This window comes from Corapipo altera, unplaced genomic scaffold (assembly GCF_003945725.1).
Source record: "Corapipo altera isolate COAL_440 unplaced genomic scaffold, ASM394572v1 1b, whole genome shotgun sequence".
NCBI classification, from domain to species: Eukaryota; Metazoa; Chordata; class Aves; order Passeriformes; family Pipridae; genus Corapipo; species Corapipo altera.
Window position 1 is genome coordinate 10,893,860 of NW_020884881.1, and position 22,393 is coordinate 10,916,252.

General features: G+C 36.3%; 1 protein-coding gene across 9 annotated transcripts in view; it reads left to right on the forward strand.

The window, feature by feature from the left end:
* Window positions 1-22,393, forward strand: part of CCDC146 (coiled-coil domain containing 146) — a 70,345-nt gene that overhangs the window by 22,865 nt on the left and 25,087 nt on the right. For 6 of the 9 annotated variants that reach the window (XM_027639567.1, XM_027639571.1, XM_027639565.1 and 3 more), the window contains 2 exons: window positions 11,046-11,128; window positions 15,680-15,886. In XM_027639567.1, coding sequence (XP_027495368.1) covers window positions 11,046-11,128; window positions 15,680-15,886 — 290 coding nt within the window. Of the gene's footprint in view, window positions 1-6,188; window positions 6,403-7,395; window positions 7,435-11,045; window positions 11,129-15,105; window positions 15,180-15,679; window positions 15,887-22,393 lie in introns of those variants that run through there. The other 3 variants (XM_027639569.1, XM_027639570.1, XM_027639573.1) reach the window with 3 other exon arrangements.

Genomic DNA, 22,393 nt, shown 5'->3' on the forward strand with positions numbered 1-22,393 from the left:
TTTTAACACAGCAGGTGGAAAAAGTAAAAACCAGCCCCTTTCCCATTAGAGGTTTATCACAGCAATAGCTTCACTGACACTTAGTCCCCTTCTTCCTAGAACTTTTCTTATAATTTAGTAGATGTATTCATGAAAATTATGTAAAACCAAACAAATGTTGAAACACACATATAGTTTTGATTCCAAACATTTTTCAGGATGGAGTCACAAACTCAGGAGGATGAGCAGCACTTTCTTCTTCCTACTTTGCCTAACCCACCTTAAAATAGTTGTCTGGAATATTCTTATGGCACATCATTGCTAAAAATCACTGTTATCTGATTCTGAGTACTTCTTATTGAACCTTTCTAAGTGAAGGGAAGTGAACTTAAGACAGTTCCCCCTTTGATGCATGGGATCATAGCTGTTGGAAACCCAAAGCAAATCCTGGTGTTCTGAATAATGTCCTGAATTCTAAATCTAAAGGGAGGCAGAGAGCTAGGGAAGGAACTCTCATCAGTTTGCGGTATTGCTCTTCTTTTTATTGTGCCTCATATCAGCTTTCAGAGTTCATCATGTACTTTACATGACTAATCACACCAAACAAAGTAGTTCTTCTCCAGGTGACAGCTGCCATGTACTCCCTTATTTTTATTTTACAGCCACCTTTGCTATTCTCATGTGATGCCTATGCAGTTTTAATGATCTATGTCATTTTCCTTGTGCCTCAAAGCAAGGCATGGATGTGTCTTTATGCATTCACAACTTGGTCGAAAGCCAAATAACTTGCATGAGTAAAGGTATTTTCACCAGTTCTCGTTTAATTAGTCAAATCTGAACCATTCAGTTCCTTAAACCCTATTTGAAATTGCTCATAATACAGATTAAATATTAAACAGACATTAGTCACACCTATAATCCAAAAGTTCATGATATCTGTAATGTTACTGGCTTTTATACACACTACATGATTATATTGATACTACAGGAGTGAGGCTTGGTAAAAAAACCTACTCATCCCACCTACTGCAACACTTCTTTCAAATCTCTGCATAGCACTTTCTTGGGAGATGGTTTTGAATCTACCTTTCCCATCTTCTAAATGAACATCCCGAAACCTGCCATGGTGCTTTTATTTATGTAGCTAAACTGTGTCTCTCTCCCTTTCAGATCACGATAGTTTCCCAGCAATGAGGTGAAAGACCCCCTCACTCAGGTTTAAGATACAGACATTACTTTGGTTTTGTTAAAAATGTCTCAAAACTGAAATGTTTGTAAAATGTATGATTTTAATTTGTAAGCAAATTTTTTAAATTATTCATTTAATTAATAGGATGTTAATTTTTTATTGTATCAGTGTAAAACCAGGTATTTACAGAGCCTTGTTCTCCTGTATGGCTGCTACTGTCAAATGGAGGAAAGCTACACCAGCCTCTTTTGAGGGGCTTTAGAAATAGAATAGAATTCCTAAATCCTTGTTATTTGGGAAGCCCCTTCTCCCCCACACTGTTGTTTGTTCACTTTACAATGAACTCTGCTATCTGCTTTGTGGCTTTGAACTGGACAAACTGTTCTGTATCTGTAAAATTAATAATAATTATCCTTGGTAGACCACATTGTATGAGTTGCCTTGAAATTTTTAAATGCATATTGAATATTGTTGTAATTTGTGACTGCTGTGCTGCATTGAAAGCCAGAAATATCATTAAAATTTTGTAACATCTAGAAGGGCAGAAATTTCTAGTAGTAGTGAATCTGATTTTTTTCAGAAGTCTTTACCCTTAGAAAGGACACTGAACAATCTTAAAGTGTGAGATGCTGATGCAGCTTAACTGCATTAATGGCAGAAATATTGACCAGATCAAAACTGAGAACTGCAGGTTGTTTATAAGCAAAGTTTCTTCCCAGATGGGGCCTCTCTAGATCCCTAGACTGTTCTGCATAAAACTTAAAACTTTAAATCAGTTAAGTAATCACAAAACCCAAAAGCCAATCTTTTTCAACTGTGAAAGGATCTAACAATAACAGCTGATGACTGTGAGACTTTTCTACTAAGGCCTTTGTTTTTTTGCTTAAAGGTAATTTTCTTGTAGTTTTTCATCTCTTTTAGCCTTCTTTTTAGGAATCTATTTTTCCCCCTGAAGAGATATCTTAATCTTACAGACATATCTTCCTAAACTGAAAGCTCATGATGTTTTTAAATTCTACTGAAGATTTTAATTCTATTCCAGAACTACCTGGTGATGACAAGGTTAAACTGATGTATTTTGTTTCATCAGACTTGTCTGACGAGTGTTTATTCAAAGTTTATCAAAACCAGCATGAACCCTTTCCCATGTTTTTTTAGAGTACGGGCTTTTTCTGGCAGATAATGGAATGCAGGTCAAATAGAAGACAACAAGGTTGTGACTGTAGGCAGATGTTAGTTTAACTAGTGACTATGGCAATTTAAAACACAACAGCTTGCCATCTATTTGATTTCTGGCTTTGTGCTGGTAGTCAACACCTGCAGAAGAATTGCTGCAAAGCATCCAGGTTTCTCTAAGCAGTTCAAATGATTGATATGAACAAACCTGAAGCACATCTGAGTTCATTCATATAAACCATTTTGGTGGCAAAGTGGGATGTGTTAAGATTCAACTGCTGCATAATATTTTTGATGTTTTTTGTAAACTTCAGTGATTCTGTGATACATTTTGGCTGAGAAAGAGGATGAGAAGTAATTAGATTAATTTTCAGGTTTTCCCACAATGCGGGATATATACCAAAATTCCATATTAGAAACAAATTCTGATTTAGAATTCTCTCTGATGAATTCAGTTGCAGTTTTTTAAATTCAGTAGTCATTCTTCATGCAAGCAGTCCTTATGTTGTCCACTGGATTGTGGGACTACCCATGCAACTTCTCATGTGTCCATGAGAACACATCAGAACACAAAAAGAAAGGCAGTCTGATTCTATTTTGATTTTAGTTGTTAATATTCAGATACAGATTACACAGAACTAGTAGCCACGTGACTTTCATACCTGTTGAAATTGGTCATTGCTTTATTTATAAATTCTGGCAATAGGCAGAAAGGCAGCACTGACATAGAGCATATAAGTAGTAGGTTAGATAGTTATATAAGCAATTGTAAATGTAATACATATTATAAAATTCATGTGGTCAAAGAATATCACTCCTTCTGTTAAGATGAGAACCATATTTGTGAAAAAAGAGGTCCATGAAACTAAGTTCTTGTTATTTCTGTTTCTTTCATGACATCTGAAGATCTGCCTGCCCAAAATCTACAATTTACTGCTAAATATTTTCTTTATCTGTAGCCATAGAAGATGCTGTAGTTGGCTCAGTATACAGGGAGAATAAACCAGAATGCACTTCAAGAATGATGACATACCAGATACAAAAGCCTCTCCCTGATATGTCTTTTCAGGAAAATTCCTTTTTGATTCCTGCAAACCTGCTCCAATAAGACCAGCAAGTGTAAGAGTGGATCTTACTTTTGAGATTCACAGTCAGAGAGGTGACAGCAGGAAAGCTGTACCCTTTCCCAAAATTCCAGTCTCCTATGCCCTCTCTTTCTGAGCCATATGAGATGCAATTGGCCACCAGATACATTATTTTTATCCTGATTTTTATATTTTTCATGTAGGGATTGCTCTTTCCCATGAACTGGGGAACAGAACCAGCGTTATGAACTTTGTCTTGGGAAAGAGTTTGTGATGTTATCTTTCCTAGTCATTATTTGTTAGTTTTAGAAGGCTTTTTAGCAGTTTATTTTTCATTAAAGGAAGCCTGGGTCATCCATCTGTAAATAAGAAAGAAAAATTATAGACATTCTATGTAAGGCAATACAGTGCTGTATCTACCATAAATAGGTGTATTTATGATTTTCATGCATGTCTTTACCCCCATGCTCAATTTTGTCCTGTTTATGTAGCATCATCTGCAAATAGCTTTTTTCATGTGAAATACTTTGTAGTAGACTATGAGCCTTTCAATGGTATATTGATATAAATATGTCAGAATAAAATGAGTAGATATTAATAATTTCTCATGCTCATTTATTTGGTTTATGATTTTTCTGAGTTCCTGGCTTGTTATATGTAGAATCAATGCAGGGAAGTCACTTTTCTTTAGACAGCAAAGTTCAAGGAACCATAAACCATATGCCCTCACTTTGTGAAATAAAGATATGCTATATTTAAAAAGTGCCCTCAATCTTCCTATTCATCACATTTACGGTTTTCTTGGAATAGGAAAAAGGGCAAAATCATTTGTGAAGCATTTATTAAAATAAAAAAAAATCACTTTATCAAATTATTTAAATTATTTTAACTTCCAAATAGAAATGGCTTAGAAAAGTGATTTTGTTTTCCTGTAAAAATAGCACTTTTGAGGGAAAACAAGCATACATATAAGTGTCATCTTATACAAATGTACTTGTTACTTTGTTATAATTTTGCTTGTCACGAACAGCAGGAGATAAATGCCTGACTGTATTTGTGCAATCAATAGCCTCATGGCTTCAAGTATTGTTTATTACCTAAATAAATGTTGAGAACACTCAGTAACAAATCTTTTTCTTCTTGAAAAGCCAATAAATAAGCTTCTTCTATGAACTTCTCATACTTATCCTAAGTCTACTTCTTGTAATAGATGTATGTAGCTACAGATGAGAGGGATTCCACCTTATTTTTTAACTCTAACTACAGCATTAATTTTAAAACCTTACTGCATTTTTCTTTACTTACTACCATCATAACCTTTCTCTAGAATAATGACTTAAGCAAGGCATGTAATTCCCTAAATATCTGCAGCATAGCTATTCCTGTATGTACTTTCACTGTTTCCCAATCTACAAATGGAATGCAGAATTGCATTCTGATAGCTACAATTTATTGTGTAACTAAATATTTACAGTCTTAAATTAATGATTTTTATCTTCTTGTTTTAAGATACTTAGAAATATGTCCTGAAGCCTGAAATATTGTTTAGTAGAGAAATTATAGATAATTTTGGAAGTGTTAGTTTTCCATAACTCTGTATTAATCGTTGATGCATATTGAAAAATGCACAATGATTGCATAAAAAGTGTAAAGATGATTTTTTCTGGGCATATATAAATTGTGATGCAACACTTTACATTAAAATCAGAGTTTAGGTTATCTAAACATCTGGTGTTTGGACTGAGCTCAGTAGTCATCTTTGGCTCTCACTATAGTCAAGGCAACTAAGAGCCTCACCGAGAATGTTTCTTAGTTCTTATAAATACTGGAAAGCAGTCTGAAATAATTTAACAAGTTAAATTTTATTATTAAAATAATTAGAATCTTAAATACACTGACTTAATTATTAATCTCTATTCTGGCACTTATTTTTGCCTTCCTTAAGCTTTCTGAAGTCTAAAGGCAATATATTTCAATCTTTAACTCCATGGTTTGGGAATAATATGCTAGACAAAGTAAGGTAGCCAATGTTTAGACTCAGTATACTTCAGGACAAGTCATTATCCTCTTTTGGGTAAAAATTAGAAAGCTGTTGGTACATCAGCTGAATACAGAGAGTATCTTATAACTGGTGCAATATATATTCATCCACTGCATCCTTATTGAGTCACAGCTTGTTTAAAATTTGACAGGGAGGGCCCTGAGGTGACCTGGTCTAACTTGGAAGCTATCCCTGCTTTGAGCAGGAATTGGGACTAAATGGCATCCGGAAGTTCCTTCCTGCCTTAAATTTTCTAACTTAATTCCTCTCATGTATTACACAGAATTTATTCTTTACTTTATGTTGTAATAACAATTATGTAAACATAGCATTCTGGAAAATGAAGTGCATGCTTTAAGCCCTGTAGGAAAGCAGTGAAGATGGTAAAAACTGTCTTGTGTGTTGTTTAGGGAATCAGATGAAATTGTTACAGAACTCCTTAGGACTGTTAAATTCTCTGGCATCAGGACTGGGAGTTTTTGGAGCAGTTTTCTTGTGTTTTTTTCTAAGATTGCCAGGAAGGTTACAAACACAAACTGTATAGACTTTTAATTGTTTTTCCTTCATTTTTGTATGCTCCATCTTGAAGTAGCCAGGACATGATCTTCAGTAGTAGTGAGAAGTCATAGTTACAAACTTCCTCTGAGCCATGGGCTGAACTTGAGGAGGAATCTTTTCTTCCCCTAGTGCATTATCATGGGTCCACAATTTTGCCTAGATAATTTGGAGGTATATTTGGAGGAAAACCAAACACCAGCAGATACCCCCAGCTCTGTGATTCTGTGGAGGCTGGCAGCCAGCAATATGGATAGAAATGCACGAGTCATAGCATGGGTTCAGCCTGCTTGTACCTGTTGTGCCCCTGCAATGTAGAAATGGCTGAGAAGACAGTGCCACCCTCTCCCTGGAATAAGGAACACCTGAACTGTGTGTTAAGTGTCAAACAGTCTGGACTAAATGAGGATTTTGACAGAGGATGCAGAACTCTCTGTTCAAAGAGGACACTTATCCTTTTTCTTTCCTGAATGCTTAAACTTTTAAATATTATACAAAGGAGGTAAGAAAAGCTCTTCAAATAAACAACAGAAAGAACATTCCAAACCTGACATAGCAGACTGGTCAGAAGAGCCATATGACAAGTGGCTAATACTATACTGAAATCCTGAGTGTATACAAACTAATCCCTTGATATTTTTCTCTTGTCTCCTATTATGAGGCAAAAGAGTTGTTTAATGAGATGTTTCAGATATTGGAAATAAGCAAATTAATATAAAATGCTGGATATTCTATGTATTAAAATAACATTAAATGTAGTCACAATGTCTTGTTATAGTTACAAAATCTGCAGCTTAGAATGAAGTGGAAAGTGTTACTATTCCATTTGAACTTAGAATACATTTTAGTTGTTTTGCAGTATCTGCAAAATTAGAAACACATGTTAGCTACATCATTTCTCCAAAATGCAGAGATCCTAGGCACTGTTGAAATTAAGTCTTTTCTAGGAAGCCTCAAGTGTTTCACTTTCATAATGATTATGAGCAATTGATGTTAATCAGTAATTTCTTGGTGGCGACTATATTTATCTTCCATGCTTATTTGGGATGTTTTTTATCAAAAGAGTGTGAGTGACCAACATTCAGATTGCCTCATCTATTTAAGTTTAAAATTTGGCCGAGTTTTATTCATTTCTGTAGAGTCCCAAAAGAATTTTTAAAAGCCTTGAAATTCAAAACGAGAAATGTTCCTAGAGTTCTTATTTATATCACATTTGAGTTACATAAAACCTCGTTTGAAATTTCAGATGAGTTCCTTGGTGTATTACTTTGAGTTGACTGTCAGGAAGGACTGAATATGTTAAAGTGGAGAATGTCCAGTGCACGTAATGTGGAAGTGAGGAGGCATTGATATAGTTAGGACCAAATGTCACTGTTTTTGCTCACATGGAAGAGTACCTCCTTTATCAGGTTGGCCTTCTCCCTTCTGTGGTTTTAATTCCTATTTGTATTCTGATCTCTTCTCTTTCTTACTGACATCTCATGTATCACATATCTCTATATCCAGACTTGGAGAAACTACTGTGGTGTTACATCCTGAAGTCAAGCTCAAAGGATATTCAAGAGGACCCTCAGATAGTGTGTAATCCCATACAGTGCTCATTTTTTCTTGGAATTTTCTTCAGGATATTTTATGCAGAGCTCTGATGGGGAGCTGTTGGTAGCAAGCAATCATGAACTTATTGCTAGTGTGGGGATAGAGAGAAGTTATTCAGGTGCATAGAACAACTATCTGAGCATAAACAGTTTCTGTTTTTCTCATGGATCCCTATATTCAAGATTCCTGCCCAGAGTCAGAAAATAAATGTAGAGCTAGAAAAATATGAAGGATATGCCCTTCCCTTTCACATTGTCAGAAAAATTTTCCTCCACATTTTCTATCATAGGACAGGATTATCCAGCACTTTACTTCATGGGATTTTTCATAGATTGGAGGAAACAAATTTGCTTTGGAATTTGGGTTTGGGTTTGGTTTGTGTTTGTTTTGTAATGTTTTGTTTTTCTGGTAGAAAAGCCAGACTTCAAATAGTGAAGGAACATGAAAAAATGTAGCAAAGTTAGAAAGTTACACTCATGTTAATCAGTTAAAGATGACAGTAAAGTAAAAGAAAGGGTAATTTAATGGGGTAAAATAAACATAACAGAAATATTAAATAAAAAGGAAAAGGTGCAAGTAAACCCACTAATAAGATACATATTTGCATATTTTCAATGTAATTATATTTATAGGAGTATGGGGAGAAGGAAAGCAGAAAGTTGCCAGGGAACCATCCATTAACAGCCAAATCTTCATCCAACTTTCCAACTTCTTAGATAAGGAACATTTATTTTAGTTTATCCAGATGATCTATCAACATGGAGTGCGTTTAAAAATGTATGGGGTCCCAGCATAATGAGAAAGCAAAACTGAGAAAAGCAAAATACAGTTAAGTACAACTGAGATGGAAAGGGACTGGAAGACTCAACAAGGTAGGAATAATTATCTGACTATATTCCAGACCTGATCTGAGATCACCGGTATAACAAAATGATCTCAGTTCTTTTCAGAGCATTATGGTTAACATAGAACTGAAAAAAAGACATCCTCAGTTGCCATTCACAAGCCCTGTTTTTTCTTACTACTCCATCTTTTCACTAGTTTTTTGCTTTTTAGTGTACAACACGATTAGCTACACTGAGGAGAACAACATTTTACTTAACTTGGCAATGTGAGAGCTTCCAAGCAATAAAATGAACTATGAGTGCATAAATACTGTTGGCTATTTTATCGTTAATGTGAAAAGGGCAGCCTTGAAAAAAGTATATGTCTATATATTAGGGCCATCATCTCTTGTCTAGTTTTATCATCACAACTAATACAGTTTTTCTACAGTAGGCTCATCTTTTTCTTCCTTCTTCCACTAACTGACTATTTTTTCCCCTCAGACAGTTGCTTCTTTCCCTTCTGCCCTCCTAAGGATCATGGAGAAGGCAGTATACTGGGCTTTAGTAACAAATCCTGGGATCAGGCTAGCTTAGTGCTGGCTCTCTGATGGCTCAGTGCTGGCTCTCCAAATAAAGTTGTGGTGATGGGAACTATTCGTTGATGAAACTTTTCACAGAAGTCTCGCTGCCTTTGACAAGCTGGTGTGCCATCCATGCAGTCTGTCCTGTGCAGTCCTCAGTGCTACAAATCACATTGTATAGGACCAACCTTATTGGAATAGAGCTCTTAGCTCTGAACTGAATTGAGGAATTAAGGGTAAAAGCTGTAAAAAATTATGGACCTAAAGAAGACACAGCCTTCAGGACAAGTAAGATTATTCCTGTAGAAACGTTGTCAAACATGGCATAGATCTTCAGTGAGAACCTAAGCAGTAAGAAAAACTGTAAGTCACAGGTACAGATCAGAGCAGTGTGGAGAGAGGGCATTAGTGAGGTACCACCTAAATAGGACACCTATATCTACATATGAGGCTAAGAAATAAATAGGTTGAGAGATAGAAATGTTTTCTTTCTCACAGGAGAGCTAGTTAGTATTGTGAACTCAAGTGAGCAGTGTCTTTGGATCACAGAGAATGCCAAAATAAATATCTGAGAGCTGCTTGTCTTTAATCTCATGCAAACAAAGGAAAGGCAGACCTTCTTTCCTTTTCTCAGGGTCTCAGGGAGCAAAGATTGTCTTTGCTACCATGAAATATTTTGGAACAAATCTCAGAAAATACACAAACATTTAGCAAGAAAATATATACTTCCTTTGGCATATTAACTTGTATTCTGCTTCTTGACCATAGAACTGGTTTTAGATGGTTTTTTTCTAAATGTTCTAAAGGTTGAATTATGGCTTCTGGGATTTTCCTGGTGCTGTAGTAATTTCATTTTTAATTTCAGGAGATCTACATAATCACATTTCTTGGCAGGTCCCCATAGAATTTGCAGATTTAACTTGCTGCCCTGCAAGGCTAGCCATGGACTTTTATAGAGCTGGATCACCTTACATTTTTTAATTGGATTTAACCTTGTTCTCCTTACTTGTGATCAAAGGAGGGGAAGAAAGGTTTTCTAAAGAAATATCACACAGGAATAGTGTTGCCATCAGGACCAGGGAAGTGATTGTCCCCCTCTACTCAGCACTGGTGAGGCTTCAGCTTGAATCCTGTGTTCAGTTTTGGGGCCCGTCACTACCAGAAGGACACTGAAGTGCTGGAGTATGTTCAGAGAAGGACAATGGAGCTGATGAAGGGTCTGGAGCACAAGTTTCACGAGGAGCAGCTGAGGGAGCTGGCGGTGTTTAGCCTGGAGAAGAGGCTCAGGAGAGAACTTACTGTTCTCCATAACTATATGGAGGTCAGTGTCTTCTCCCAGGTAACAAGTGACAGGGCAAAAGGAAATGGCCTCAAGTTGCACCAGGAGTGGCTTAGACTGGATGTTAGGAAAACATTCTTCATTGAAAGGATGATCAAGCTTTGTGAAAGTCTGGTCAAGGAAGTGGTTGAATCACCATCCCTGGAGGTATTTGAAATATGTGTTTGATCTTGGTATTTGCTGAAGATGGGCACAGGCATATAAGGCAATGTGTTCTGTTGCATGGGGGTGATCCTGCTTGAGCACAGCTCCTCTTTTTTGCAACCCTACTGCCTGTGGAGACACTTTGAGCCTCAGTTTAGCCTGTGCAGGCCAGCAACTTTATACCAAAACTGAACCAGTTAAGCAATGTGAAAAACAGGTGACTTAGATCTTGAGTTCAAATTCAAGACAGAATTATCATGGAATATTAATACAGACAGAAAATCAGAGAAGAAATGGTGGTGCAGGCAGAACTGCAGTTGTAACATACATTTTTTATGTTCTTATATTTATACTTTGAATTGTGTAAATAAGCATTTCTTTTATCTGTGTATTTGATTTGGTTGTGTATTTGAATTTTTGTTACCAAAGACTGTCTAAACTGAAAGGCTGCCAATTACAGTTATAAAAAGTTGCAGCAGAATGAAAATATTACTGCTTAAGAGATTTCATAACTGTCTGTTTCCCTTCCATAGCTATTTTCTGCTGGAAAAATCACAGACACCAAAGCAGCTGAGCTGAAGGAACAGTATACCCTGCTGCATAAGACTGTGATAAGGTATAATATCTATTTTTAGACTTTTAGTAGCCAAAGCATTACATATTTAAAGTAATTTTCTGCTCTTGCTGAAACTTAATTATCATTTAAGGCTTTCTTATGGTGATAGTTCATAAAGGAAGCAAGAACAACACAAGTTTGTAAACCAGTATTATTTAATAGGAACTTTCAAGGTTGTTAGGGGTACCTAAATAATTGTTTGAAGAACATCTCTGTTTGTAATATAAACGTAATAATATTGGGAATGGACAGACACACAGACTGCAACAGACAATATACAAGTTTAAAATAAGTACATATTTGAATATCATGTAGCGAGAATTGTAACATATGAAAAGACCAACTTGCTGAGCTGAAGAAAGTAAAGGCTCGTTTCTAAGAAAGAAAATGAGACTTTGTCACTTCTAAGTAGCTGTGAATTTTACATTCTGAGAATACTGACAGTCACATTAGACAGGGCAGCTAATTAGAACCTTAAGCTTCACACTATAAATGGAGTTTGGAAATTAGATGTAGTAGTTGTGGGCCTCCCCTGCACCAGTACTTGCTGGAGGAGAGAGAAGAGACCATGAAGAAAAGAGCCTGATGCCAGGCTTGAGCAGGGCATGTGGGAGTGGAAGGAGAGAGGGAGGGACAAAGTGGGACACAATACTGCAGTTCTATCAGGTGAACAGTGTGTCACAGAACAGAGCAGTCCTATTGCAAATATTGCAATACTACATTAGTATTTATGAATAATAATTTTGATATTACTTACAGCATGTGCGTGATTATAAGTTAAATCAGCGTCATGATACTTCTGTTACATTTCCTGTACTACATACCATAATATCCACTATATTAACAATATTTTATCCCAGTTTCACTGACAGTACACATCAAAACCTTTATAGCAATTCTGTCATTAAAGCTAATGCCTAATTTAAGGAATCCAATTTCTAGTTCAAGTCATATGTGCTTATTTGGGTTCAGCTGGGATTTAGTGTGCTTCCTGGTAATCTAAATAGTGACAAGTGCTAAGTAATGTAAAATAATTTGAAAAAGGGTTCCCAAAATCCTGAAATAGCAGTTTTTCTTGAGTTTACCGAGTCTTCTAGTTTCATCTTAATAAAATGAGGAGTTAGAATATAGGTCTGACTCTGTGAGAAGACATCTGACTTTATTTCAGATTACTGTATAGCAAATCTTTCTGGGAAGCAAAATGAAAAACAGCACTCCTAAAACAGTTTGTCTTTTTAGAAAATGCAAGAAGACTTTTCTTAACACTCAGAACTAAACATTTATACGGGGTTTGGATTAGTTGGTTGAGAAGGTTTCTACCACAATGGTGTTCACTGAGCTGAAGTAGAAACCCAGTAGCTGATAAACTTGATTGAACTTGATTGACTTTTAACCAGTGTTAGTTTGAAAACAGTCTTTGATTGGGAAAATATCAGCATATTACTACGTATTTTATGTATTTATATAGTATTCTTTTATACAGAACATTCATTTATGTAAAGACAATCCCTTTGTGTGTGTAGCAAGTGGAATATGGCCTGAGTGTAAATAGGACTCAGCTGTCTTTTCTGTCACACTTAAGACTACCCTTAATAGCATGCACAAAAAGCATGAAAATGTTAGATGGGAGATTACATCTCTCATTCTTTCCATCATTCTCACGGGAGTATGAAATTGCCATAGTTCTGTAAGAAAGTGGATTGGAAAAAATCATGACACACTCTTTTCTGAGATGTGGTTGTGTGTCAAAGCAAAACACTAATGTGTGAAAAACCATTAGTTCCCACAGATCAATTCCTCCTACTGCTTTCTTTTGAAAGTGAAATCAGTTAGCAAAAATGGATCAGGATCTCCAGTACAATTTAAGGACTTTTCAGACATCTAAATTGGGATTCACTTGTCCATATGTTAACATCAGTATACTCTTTTCCTGCAATGAACCATTCACAGAATCAATACCACTTGTGAATTTTTAGTTCTTCGCCCTTACATGTGCAGTACAGTTCTGCGGATCAAGAGCTTATTTTTTCACCTAATACAGTTGAATTCAATCTCTTTCCTAATTAATGCCCACCTGTCAGTGCTGTTACAATGTCATGTTAAAACAAATGACGAAGGATGAGGTCTTCAGGCTGTGTGTGTTCCTCTTCCCTTTAGTAGCCTAGAAAAGTCTCCAGCAGCGTGGTTCCCTGTGACAGCTATGCCAAACTATTGCAGCTGATCTCTCTGATATACAATATAAATTTGTGTAACACGATGAATACAACAAGTCTGTATGCAGGTAGTCTCCAAGGCTGTTGCTATGGTAGTGTATGGTTAGTATTTGTTCAGTGGTAAATAGTCTTTTCTTTCTTGCTTTCAGTTTTGCACAATTTGGCATTCTGAAAAGTTGAGAGATGTTACCTAGCAGATAGAATCTTTGATACATTTCTTCAAGGTGTTATATGCTTTTGAATTTATGTTTGCTAGGAACAGGTTGTCATCCCATTGTGGTGCTGTCTCACCCATTCCCTTTGCAGTAAGCCTGCATCTAAAGCTGAAGTACCTGAGTTCATATTTAGCAACTGAAAACCCATTTAGTCACTCAATTATGTGGCCCAGTTGTAAATTTTTATTTTTATTATTTCAGTTTAGGAACCTAATATGAATATTCTGATAACCCAAGATATAAGATACTCATGTAATAGTGAAAATTTATTGGCAGATCGGGAATGTTATTTTCTTAAGCCTCTCCTAAAATACTAATCAATTTAAAAATTCAAATCTGCCACATCAGACTGCACAAACCTACTTTTGCACTCGTGATTCTAAATGTGTACATCGTGTAGATGTCCAGCTATTTCTTCGTTGTCTTCAATTAAATATAAATCAGCACATGGAAAAATGCTGTTGGCATCTGTAGGGAGCAAGAGCTAGATTCAACACTCACTTCTTGTTCCTTTTTCTTTTTTTATTATCTTTAAAAAAATCAATACTAAGAATTTTGTTTTTATGGAATCACTTACGTGTTTATGTAACTGTATATAAATGGTATGCATTACATAAGAGTTGTGTTTGAAATGAATGTGTATTACTACAACGAATTATATTTTCTCCTACAACTGCAAACATTCTGTCAGACTTAAAGAAAATCTAAATATTATGTAGAATCCAGTGACAGTAAGTCAATTTATTTTTCCCTTCATATGTGTGTGTAAATACATCTCACTTGAAGTTATTTGTTCGTGATAAAGATACACTCTGTTTTCTGTTGAAGTCTGTGGTTTTCTTATTTTCTAGTTTAGAAAAAGGAAGTGGTTATCTAAGGAGAAATGTTACACAAACCAAAACTTTTTCTGCCATATTATTTCAGCTATGTTTGTGCAATATAGACACTTGTATATTTTGTGTTTTTGTAGTTACCATCTCAACTCTATTCTTCAGTGTGATACATAATTTTGGTTTTGTGCCTAAGCCATAAAAGTCAAATTTGATCCAAAATTTATGTATAGAGTTTCTTAATATGGGAAATTTTAAATTCCCTTGTTTTTTCAAAAAATATTAAATTGCACTATATTTTTAATTAGTAAAAGTTAAGTGATAGAGTTCTTTATTCCTCTACATAATTTGTGACTAATTTGAGTATATCGTTATATAAAAAGTCACACTGTAGTAATGTTGAGAAGGCATACACAACTATGTCTATAGCATAAAGCATAGGTTAATGTGTGGTGCATTGTATATGAATTTTCATATTGTAGTTCCCTCTAAGACTTTTCCATAATAATCAATGTATTTTACTAACAGCCTTTAAGGTGTTATTCAGCTATCAGAGGTTCCTAAGGATATATGAATACCAGTCTCCTGACACTGATAGAATATTACAGTTTGTTGTTTCTGTGATGCTAGACTTTGGTGATATGAGTTAGATCACATAATTGTTCACATCTACAGGCCTTATAATGAGCTTCAACAGATGTCCACAAATGTGTTTTCAGCTTGTGTATCATTAAATGAGTTACTTCAGATCCTGGTAGCACTGCAGCAGTAGCAAGATGCACCTCATCACTGGGTAGGTGTCTTGGTGTTTATTAGGAACTTAAAGTTGTCAAATAGCCCAGACTGGGCCTTGTCCTGGTGAATACCTCGCTTTTATAGGTCCCCACACTGAATTAGATGTAGCCTTTGGCACTTCTTAGGATAAAATGGATTCCCTATCTCTTCCTTTGTGTCCAGGAAATGCCAGACAAATAAATTAAACTAACTAAAGTTCTTCTATCTGGTTAAAATTAGATAAGATGAATCTCGCTCCAACTCCAGGTATGCAGAAAAAAACCCTCTGACCAGATTCCACTGCTCTCATGGCATCATAGGATGCTCCAGGTTTGAACAGACCTCAGGAGGTCCAACCTGCTGTCCAGCACAGGCTGAACTAGGAGATCAGAGCGGATTGTTCAGGACTTAATCTCATCTCATCTTGAAAACCTTGAATTGACTATTATAGGAAGGTAAAAAAGCGTAAATACAAAGATTACGCTTCTTATTGCCTAGTTCTAAATTTGTCTAATGCAGTTTACAGGAATCTGAGACCCAGCTGTTGCAGGAAGCCAAACGTCTTAGTGTAGAACTGGAACAACGGCATGGACTGGAAAAACCTGAACAAGTCCCTGAAGAATCTTCCAGTGAAGCTTCCCAAATAAGGCAACAACTTCATAGTTGCCAAAGTGAATACGATGCTATTAAAGCAAGAGAGTATGAGAATCAGCTGAAGATAGAATGGTAGGTAATGGTGGTCAAATGCTACTAATTTTATCATAGCTAATCTAGGATCTAGAAAGACAGTAACATAGAGTATAATTCAATCTCATTTCCATCCTACATGGACATATTTCTTGATGGCTGTTTTTGAACAAATTGCCACAACCTTTTCCTGGTAACAGCAACATTTCAGTGATGAGTAAATTTACCCTGGTGCAAGAATCTGTAGATAGTTTTAAATTTAGAACATGATATGGTGTCCTTTGAAATGCTGTTTAAAATTTGCTACGTTGCGTGATTAATTTTTGGGTAGGCATATTAACATGAACAGTTCTAGTCTAGGACACCTTTAATACAAACATTTCAAGTGTCTCAGAGACCTGTTGGCTGGGATTTTATGGAAACAATGTAATAAATAGACCCAATGCTATTTTTAACATCGGTAGGACAGTATATTCAAGATTTTTTCTTCAGGTACTTAAAGGAGGAGAAGTTCATGTATATTCTTCTACTAGAAAAATAATAAATTTTCCCTGAAAGAAATGATATATTGACATTTTTATGTAAGTAAAAAAAGTCAAGAATAAGCTTAATACTGTATATATTTCAATTATCTGAATATTTTATGGTAAAATTACAAACATACTATTGCATTTGTAAGAATATGTACCTAGGCAGGTGAATTCAGATTTTTATTTTGTGAGGTGCTTGCTATTTTTACTCATCATCACTCCAGCTATAGTGTAGTTGGTGTGTATATAAATACAAATAAGTAATGTCAGCATCTCAGCAGTTAAACCTATTTTTCTGCAAGGAGAGCAGGAACACTGTACACACTGCATGGAGCAGATTTTTCTGGCAGTTCTTTCTGGATTGGGGGGGAGTTTAGAGCCAAGTTTTTGCTCTAAGAGAGAAAGAAATGAGAATGAAGAAAATTGGAAGTGGGAGAAATAAAGAAACATGGAAAGCATCTGGAAAAAATTATTTGCTCTCAGATAACTGAGAAACATGAAGTTTTCTGAAATAATTATTAAATACAGAGTTTCTTGCAATTTCCAAGCAATCCAGAAATGAACTCTTCAAAAATACCGTACTTTTTACCTGTTTGTCCTCATTAATATTCTTCACTGATTTTGTATCACTTTTCAAAAAAATTAAAGGGATTTGTATGTTTAGGGGATATGTTCCCATTCTCTATTTTCTACCTCTAGTCAAAAGTAGAATTCTGTTCTATATAAAATGCAGTTTAGGTATTATTTCAATTATCCTTGCACATTTACTGCATTAATATTTATATATGAACTGAATATCCTATTTTGCAGATTAAAAATACACTTTTTGGGTCAGTCATACTATGAAAAATGTTCTTTCACTGTAATAAGAAACTTCCGTCTTATGTGTTGCCTGGGATCAAACCCAGCTGTACAGTCCAACCAGAGCTCCATGAGGAGTGTTATCTAACAGAGATCACAAGTGCAGCCTCAGCCATTTGTGATGTGGGGATTTCGTGAGCCAAATACAGTCCTCTGTATTTGGGAATCCTCAGCTGACCCCTCTTCTTTTGAACTTCTCCTGTGTCCTCCCCAGCAAACTTCTGACATTGCAACACCCCGGGCAATGAGTTCCACAGATTAATACATAAGAACTCTACATAAGAACTGCCACCTTCTTGCTTTTTTTTAACCTGACTCCGACAGCTTCATTTAGTGCCCTGTAGTTCTTGTATTGGATGAGACAACGAACGAACATCTGATCCTCTCCTCATTTTCACTGCTGCAGGATGATTTGATAGATCTCTTTTGTACAACCCCCTTCCCCCTTCAATTTGTCAACTTTCTAAACCGAAGAGCTACAGATTTTTTAATTGTTCCTTGTTTGGAATCCATGCCTGATGGTAGCATAGGATCTTATGTGTGTTGTGGGTGTGGAGTGAGAAGGATGTGCCTTGGTTATGTGTGGATTTGTTTACTGGGAGAGAAATTCCAAAAATATTCATGATATTACAGGGCCTTTGATGTTGAAGTAGCATAGAATGAACAGGACTAGAAGAATACACGTAGGGAATGTGTGAGTGAATGTAGTACGGAAATGAGAAATGGCCTATGAAGAAAACCAGATACTGGGTGTGAATAAGTGTTTGTAAAGAAGGGATGGGCTATGTACCTGTGAAAGACAGTGAAAATTAATGTCCAGGATAGAGTTGTAAGCAGCAGGTGATCTAATAGCAACACTGATGTACAATGAAGATCTATATGCCTGCTGGTTTTAAACGAAGAATAAAGCAATGTTTTCTGAAATGTGTGTGTGCATTGGCCATGTCAGAGAGGGGAAGCTGCATCAAAGGTATTAGAAGTTTGTTGTTAGGTGGCTGCTTGGTTTCCTTCATTTCTCGGGATAAAACCTCATGGTCCAGCCTCTCTTGGCCATTGATCTCTCTGGAACACAGTTTTCCTTGTTGTCCAACTGTGTTAATACAGTCCCAGCTGTGCTTGGCACTTACAAGTAAACTTCTCTTTGGGAATTATGACTAATGGCTGTTTAGTCTGAAAACAAACATGTTTATTTACCTTCTTATGTATAGCAGGCAGGGAGCATGGAGGGGAAAAGTTTTTGAAGGGAATATTTGTGTCTCTAATCTACTTTATCCTTTTTTAAAAATGTCTACTCAGTAATACTGCTGAGCTGGAAGTGAGAGAGAGACTCTGCAGATCTGTTTTCCTGTTTCTGTAAGCCTTTCTTTCCCTGAAGCATCTCTTATCTCTGACGCCTCTTTCCTGCCTCAATTCACTTTCTCTGATAGCTAAGGGTACTTAGCATCTTTTTTGCACTTGGAATCAAATCTGACAACTCTTGAGGAGTCATATGGGTATACCATGAGATTAGATAAGTTACTTTTTGTCTCAAGGTCTCTTAGTATTCTGTATTCCCTCGTCCATATTTCATTTCCTATTTGCTTACCCGTAAACAATTTTTTTTCCAGATCAGATACCTTTTTCAAGAGCTGAAGTTGATATTTCATCTTCTGGTTTAATTCTTTATTGTTCCAATGAGTAGTCAACATTCCCAGAGTAAATTTAAATTGCCTTCAGCATTGTAGTATCAGCAGTTTTTCAGGAATTTTGTAACTTTTTTCATAGCTTGAATAGGTACATGAGACATTCAGAAGCACCTCTGACACACTTCAGCTGTCAGGGACGTCACCCTGAGGGTGACTGCATAGATGGGGTGTATACTCCCACTGTAGGTGTGTGCACCCCTTTCCAGCTTATGGCCAGTTGTGCCATGTGGTTGTACTGGGCTCATTGCTATTGTGTGTGCCAGAGTGCACAGCACAGGCAGAGAGCAAGAGCTGGAATCATTTTACTGAGCTTTTAAAGCTTGGGCCACTATCCCAAAGTCAGAGCTGACTCCGGGAGTATTCTTTCTCTCAATAACTACCAGGCAAGGTTAATAAAGTAAAAGGAAAAACAGTGATCCCCATTTGGTTCTGGTAAAATTGCATTCAGAGCCATGGCATTTCTTCATATAACTGATAAGAAGGCTCAGTAAATAAGAATATAGACTGAAAAATCAAAGTAGCAGAAGAACAAGAAAAGGATTGGTGTGATCAGAAAGGGTTTGTTCTAGCTTGAGGAGACATTTCACTTTAATGTTTGAGTGAGGCTTGGAGTCCTGGTTTGTGAGACAAAATAAAGAAAAGCTGCTTTTCTCTATTAGAACATGGTATCAACAGTAGTTTATTATTGAAAAATAATAAATATTTAGTCTAAATTAATCTATCTTCTAAAGAAAACATTTAAAAATAAGCAATTGATTTGTACTAAAATTAACTATAACAAGTTTGTGAGATTAAAGGTGCCTGATTCTTGAAAGCAGTTTTATTTTAAAACCTAGGTTCAATGTACAGATCTCACAGTCATTTGTGCAGGTAGCAAAATGTCTCTTCACTCAAGTACTCTCACACTCTGTGTGATTGCATGCAAGTCAGGATTGCAAAACTGAGTTTGTCCCTGTAGATGGATTGCAAATATGGAAAATTATTTCAATGCTTGTAAATATTTCAGTATTAGTCACTCAGTAATTAAAAAGGGAAAAGTTGAGCTTTTGTCCATAGTTTTTCTGGTAAAGAGTTACAAGCCATACGTAAAATAAATGGAGTCACATCTGAAGTTGTTATCAGCCAGTCTTGTGACTGCATTCTCCAGTACCTCCAAACTAATTACAGCTAAGAGCATTACAGGAATCTCATGCTGGCAGCTTGTCAGCTGTGATATCTTCTACTTGTGGTCACTAGATTTTAGTTGTGAGGTGCTAAGCACCTTCTATGGATTTCTCAGCAATCCCAGCTATAAGACAGAGTAGCTGAAGGAGTTCACTTTCTTGCATGATGGGACTAATAATGATAACAGCGTTGTAGCTATTTTGTGAGGTGAGTAACTGAAATGGACCTCTGTTGACAACTACCACTACATTTCTTAATCTCTTTGTCTTAATTTTTTTATTTCTGTGTCAGTTTGCAGCTGTAAACATCTCTCAGGGAAACATCTGGAATGTATTTTTATTAATGGCCCAATTTTCAACTGCTTTTTTTTGCCTCATTACATCTGCATCCCTGGCAGCTTTTCATGTACAGTATTGCTATTCAGCTTTGTGAAAATAAGAAAAGCAGTGTTAGAAACATTTGCACACATCAGTGTTTAACCTTAAGAGTTTTATCTTCTTTTCATTATGTGTGTTGTTATAGGTATAATATTGACAATAATAAAAACCACACGATGCGGAAAAATACAATCATCAAAGAAGGGCTATAAAACAATGGGAATTATAAATGCCTAGTACCAGTTGCAGCTATTTGGTTTGTTGTTGTGATTGGTGTCTAAGTAAGACACTCATGAGATTGATATCCATACCTCACAGGTTACAAGATTCGAATGCTAAATGCAAAGACTGTAATTTCTCTGCTTACCTTAGATAAACTTCTGTGTCCACCTATTAAATCAAAGACTGAATTTAAAATCTTTGAAGAGTCTTATTTGATTTCTTAATCTGATTTAATCATCCTGGTTTAGAGTCCACAGAGAGAAATATTTTATCTTAAACTGGTAATTTATCTCATCCTAAAATAGGCACCTGGGATGTCAGATGACCTGCCCTTTGGAGGTTCCTGTCTTTATCCCTGACAGTAAGGAAGCCTGGGAATGTTAACACTGGGCTGACAGTCTGATTTCTGTATATGGGCAACTGGATCAAACTAGTAGCTCAAAAGCGATTCTTCTTTCTTTTTACCCCCTTTTTTACCACCTTCACTGTACAAGTAGTTGGTCTGCCAGCTCTTTAGGTAACTTACTGCTTCAAGTTCAGTGTTGCCTTTGTTTATGTCACAGAAAATGAGGTGTTCAAATCATTTTACTTTTGCTGGATGGAAAAGTCTTTGTTGTGAAACTGGAATGGTTCCACAGGAATCTGTCCTCATGAGTGAGGAATGTGACAAAATGAAAACAGTGTCAACTTTGCTCTCCCTCCTGATTTTTGATATTGCTCTTTTGATCGTCTAGCGTGATATTAAAGAGGGCACAGCACGGATTGACAACAAGCAATGCAGTAGTTCTTTAATCATTTTGCACAGGACTTATTTAATAATATTTTGTGGCAGGCAAACAGTTACAGGTATTAGTGCAAAGTGGACATTCATTATCCCTAGTGTGATTACGTGAGTCCCAACTAGGAGCTCAACTAGGAATGCTTCCAAAATGTGTTTGGAATATGATTTTGGAATAGCACTTTTTAAATTAATTTTATCAATTTGGGGGGAAGATTGATTGAAATTCAACTTTTTTCTTTAAAAGGTTTTGTTTTGCAACCTCATTCATTCAATGGGTGTTCAAACACTGGCATTCAAATTAGTTTTTGGACTTACCAGTCCCTGTGGAGGCACTTTGTACTCTGCCCATGCAGACATGCATACATTCTGTAAATCAACAACATCTACTCTGTGTCTTTATTTTCTCTTTGCTCTTTATCTGAGCCAGAGCTTCTTATTCATATTGTTTTGTTTTATTTGAATTGCAACACCACCAACTCGGTTCCCTTTTTCACTGTTTTCTTACTGTAACTGAAAATATGTTGCCTGAGACTTCCAGGTATAAGCTTCACTCCTTTTATTGGAGAACTGAAAAGTAAGAGTTTAATGAGAGGGTGTGGGTGTTGGAACTGGGGGGGGGAGGGGAGGAAGAACCTTAAATCAGCACTGATAAAGAGTTGAACATAAGATCCTAGGAATGGTCCTCCACAAGGTTGGCTGCTTGGAGATTGATCTCTCTTACCAGGACCACACACTTTCTGAAACCTGAACCACCACCACCATGCAAAGTCTTACACTGCTACTGAAAGGTTTCAGAAAAAAAAACCCCAAACAAATAGCAATCAGCTGCCTCCCTTCTGTATCAGTCACATTCAGAAGCAACTGTAATAGCTGCTTTGGGTAGGTGGAGTGGATCCCCTTATGCCAGTTTAAAGTTCCAAGTTACA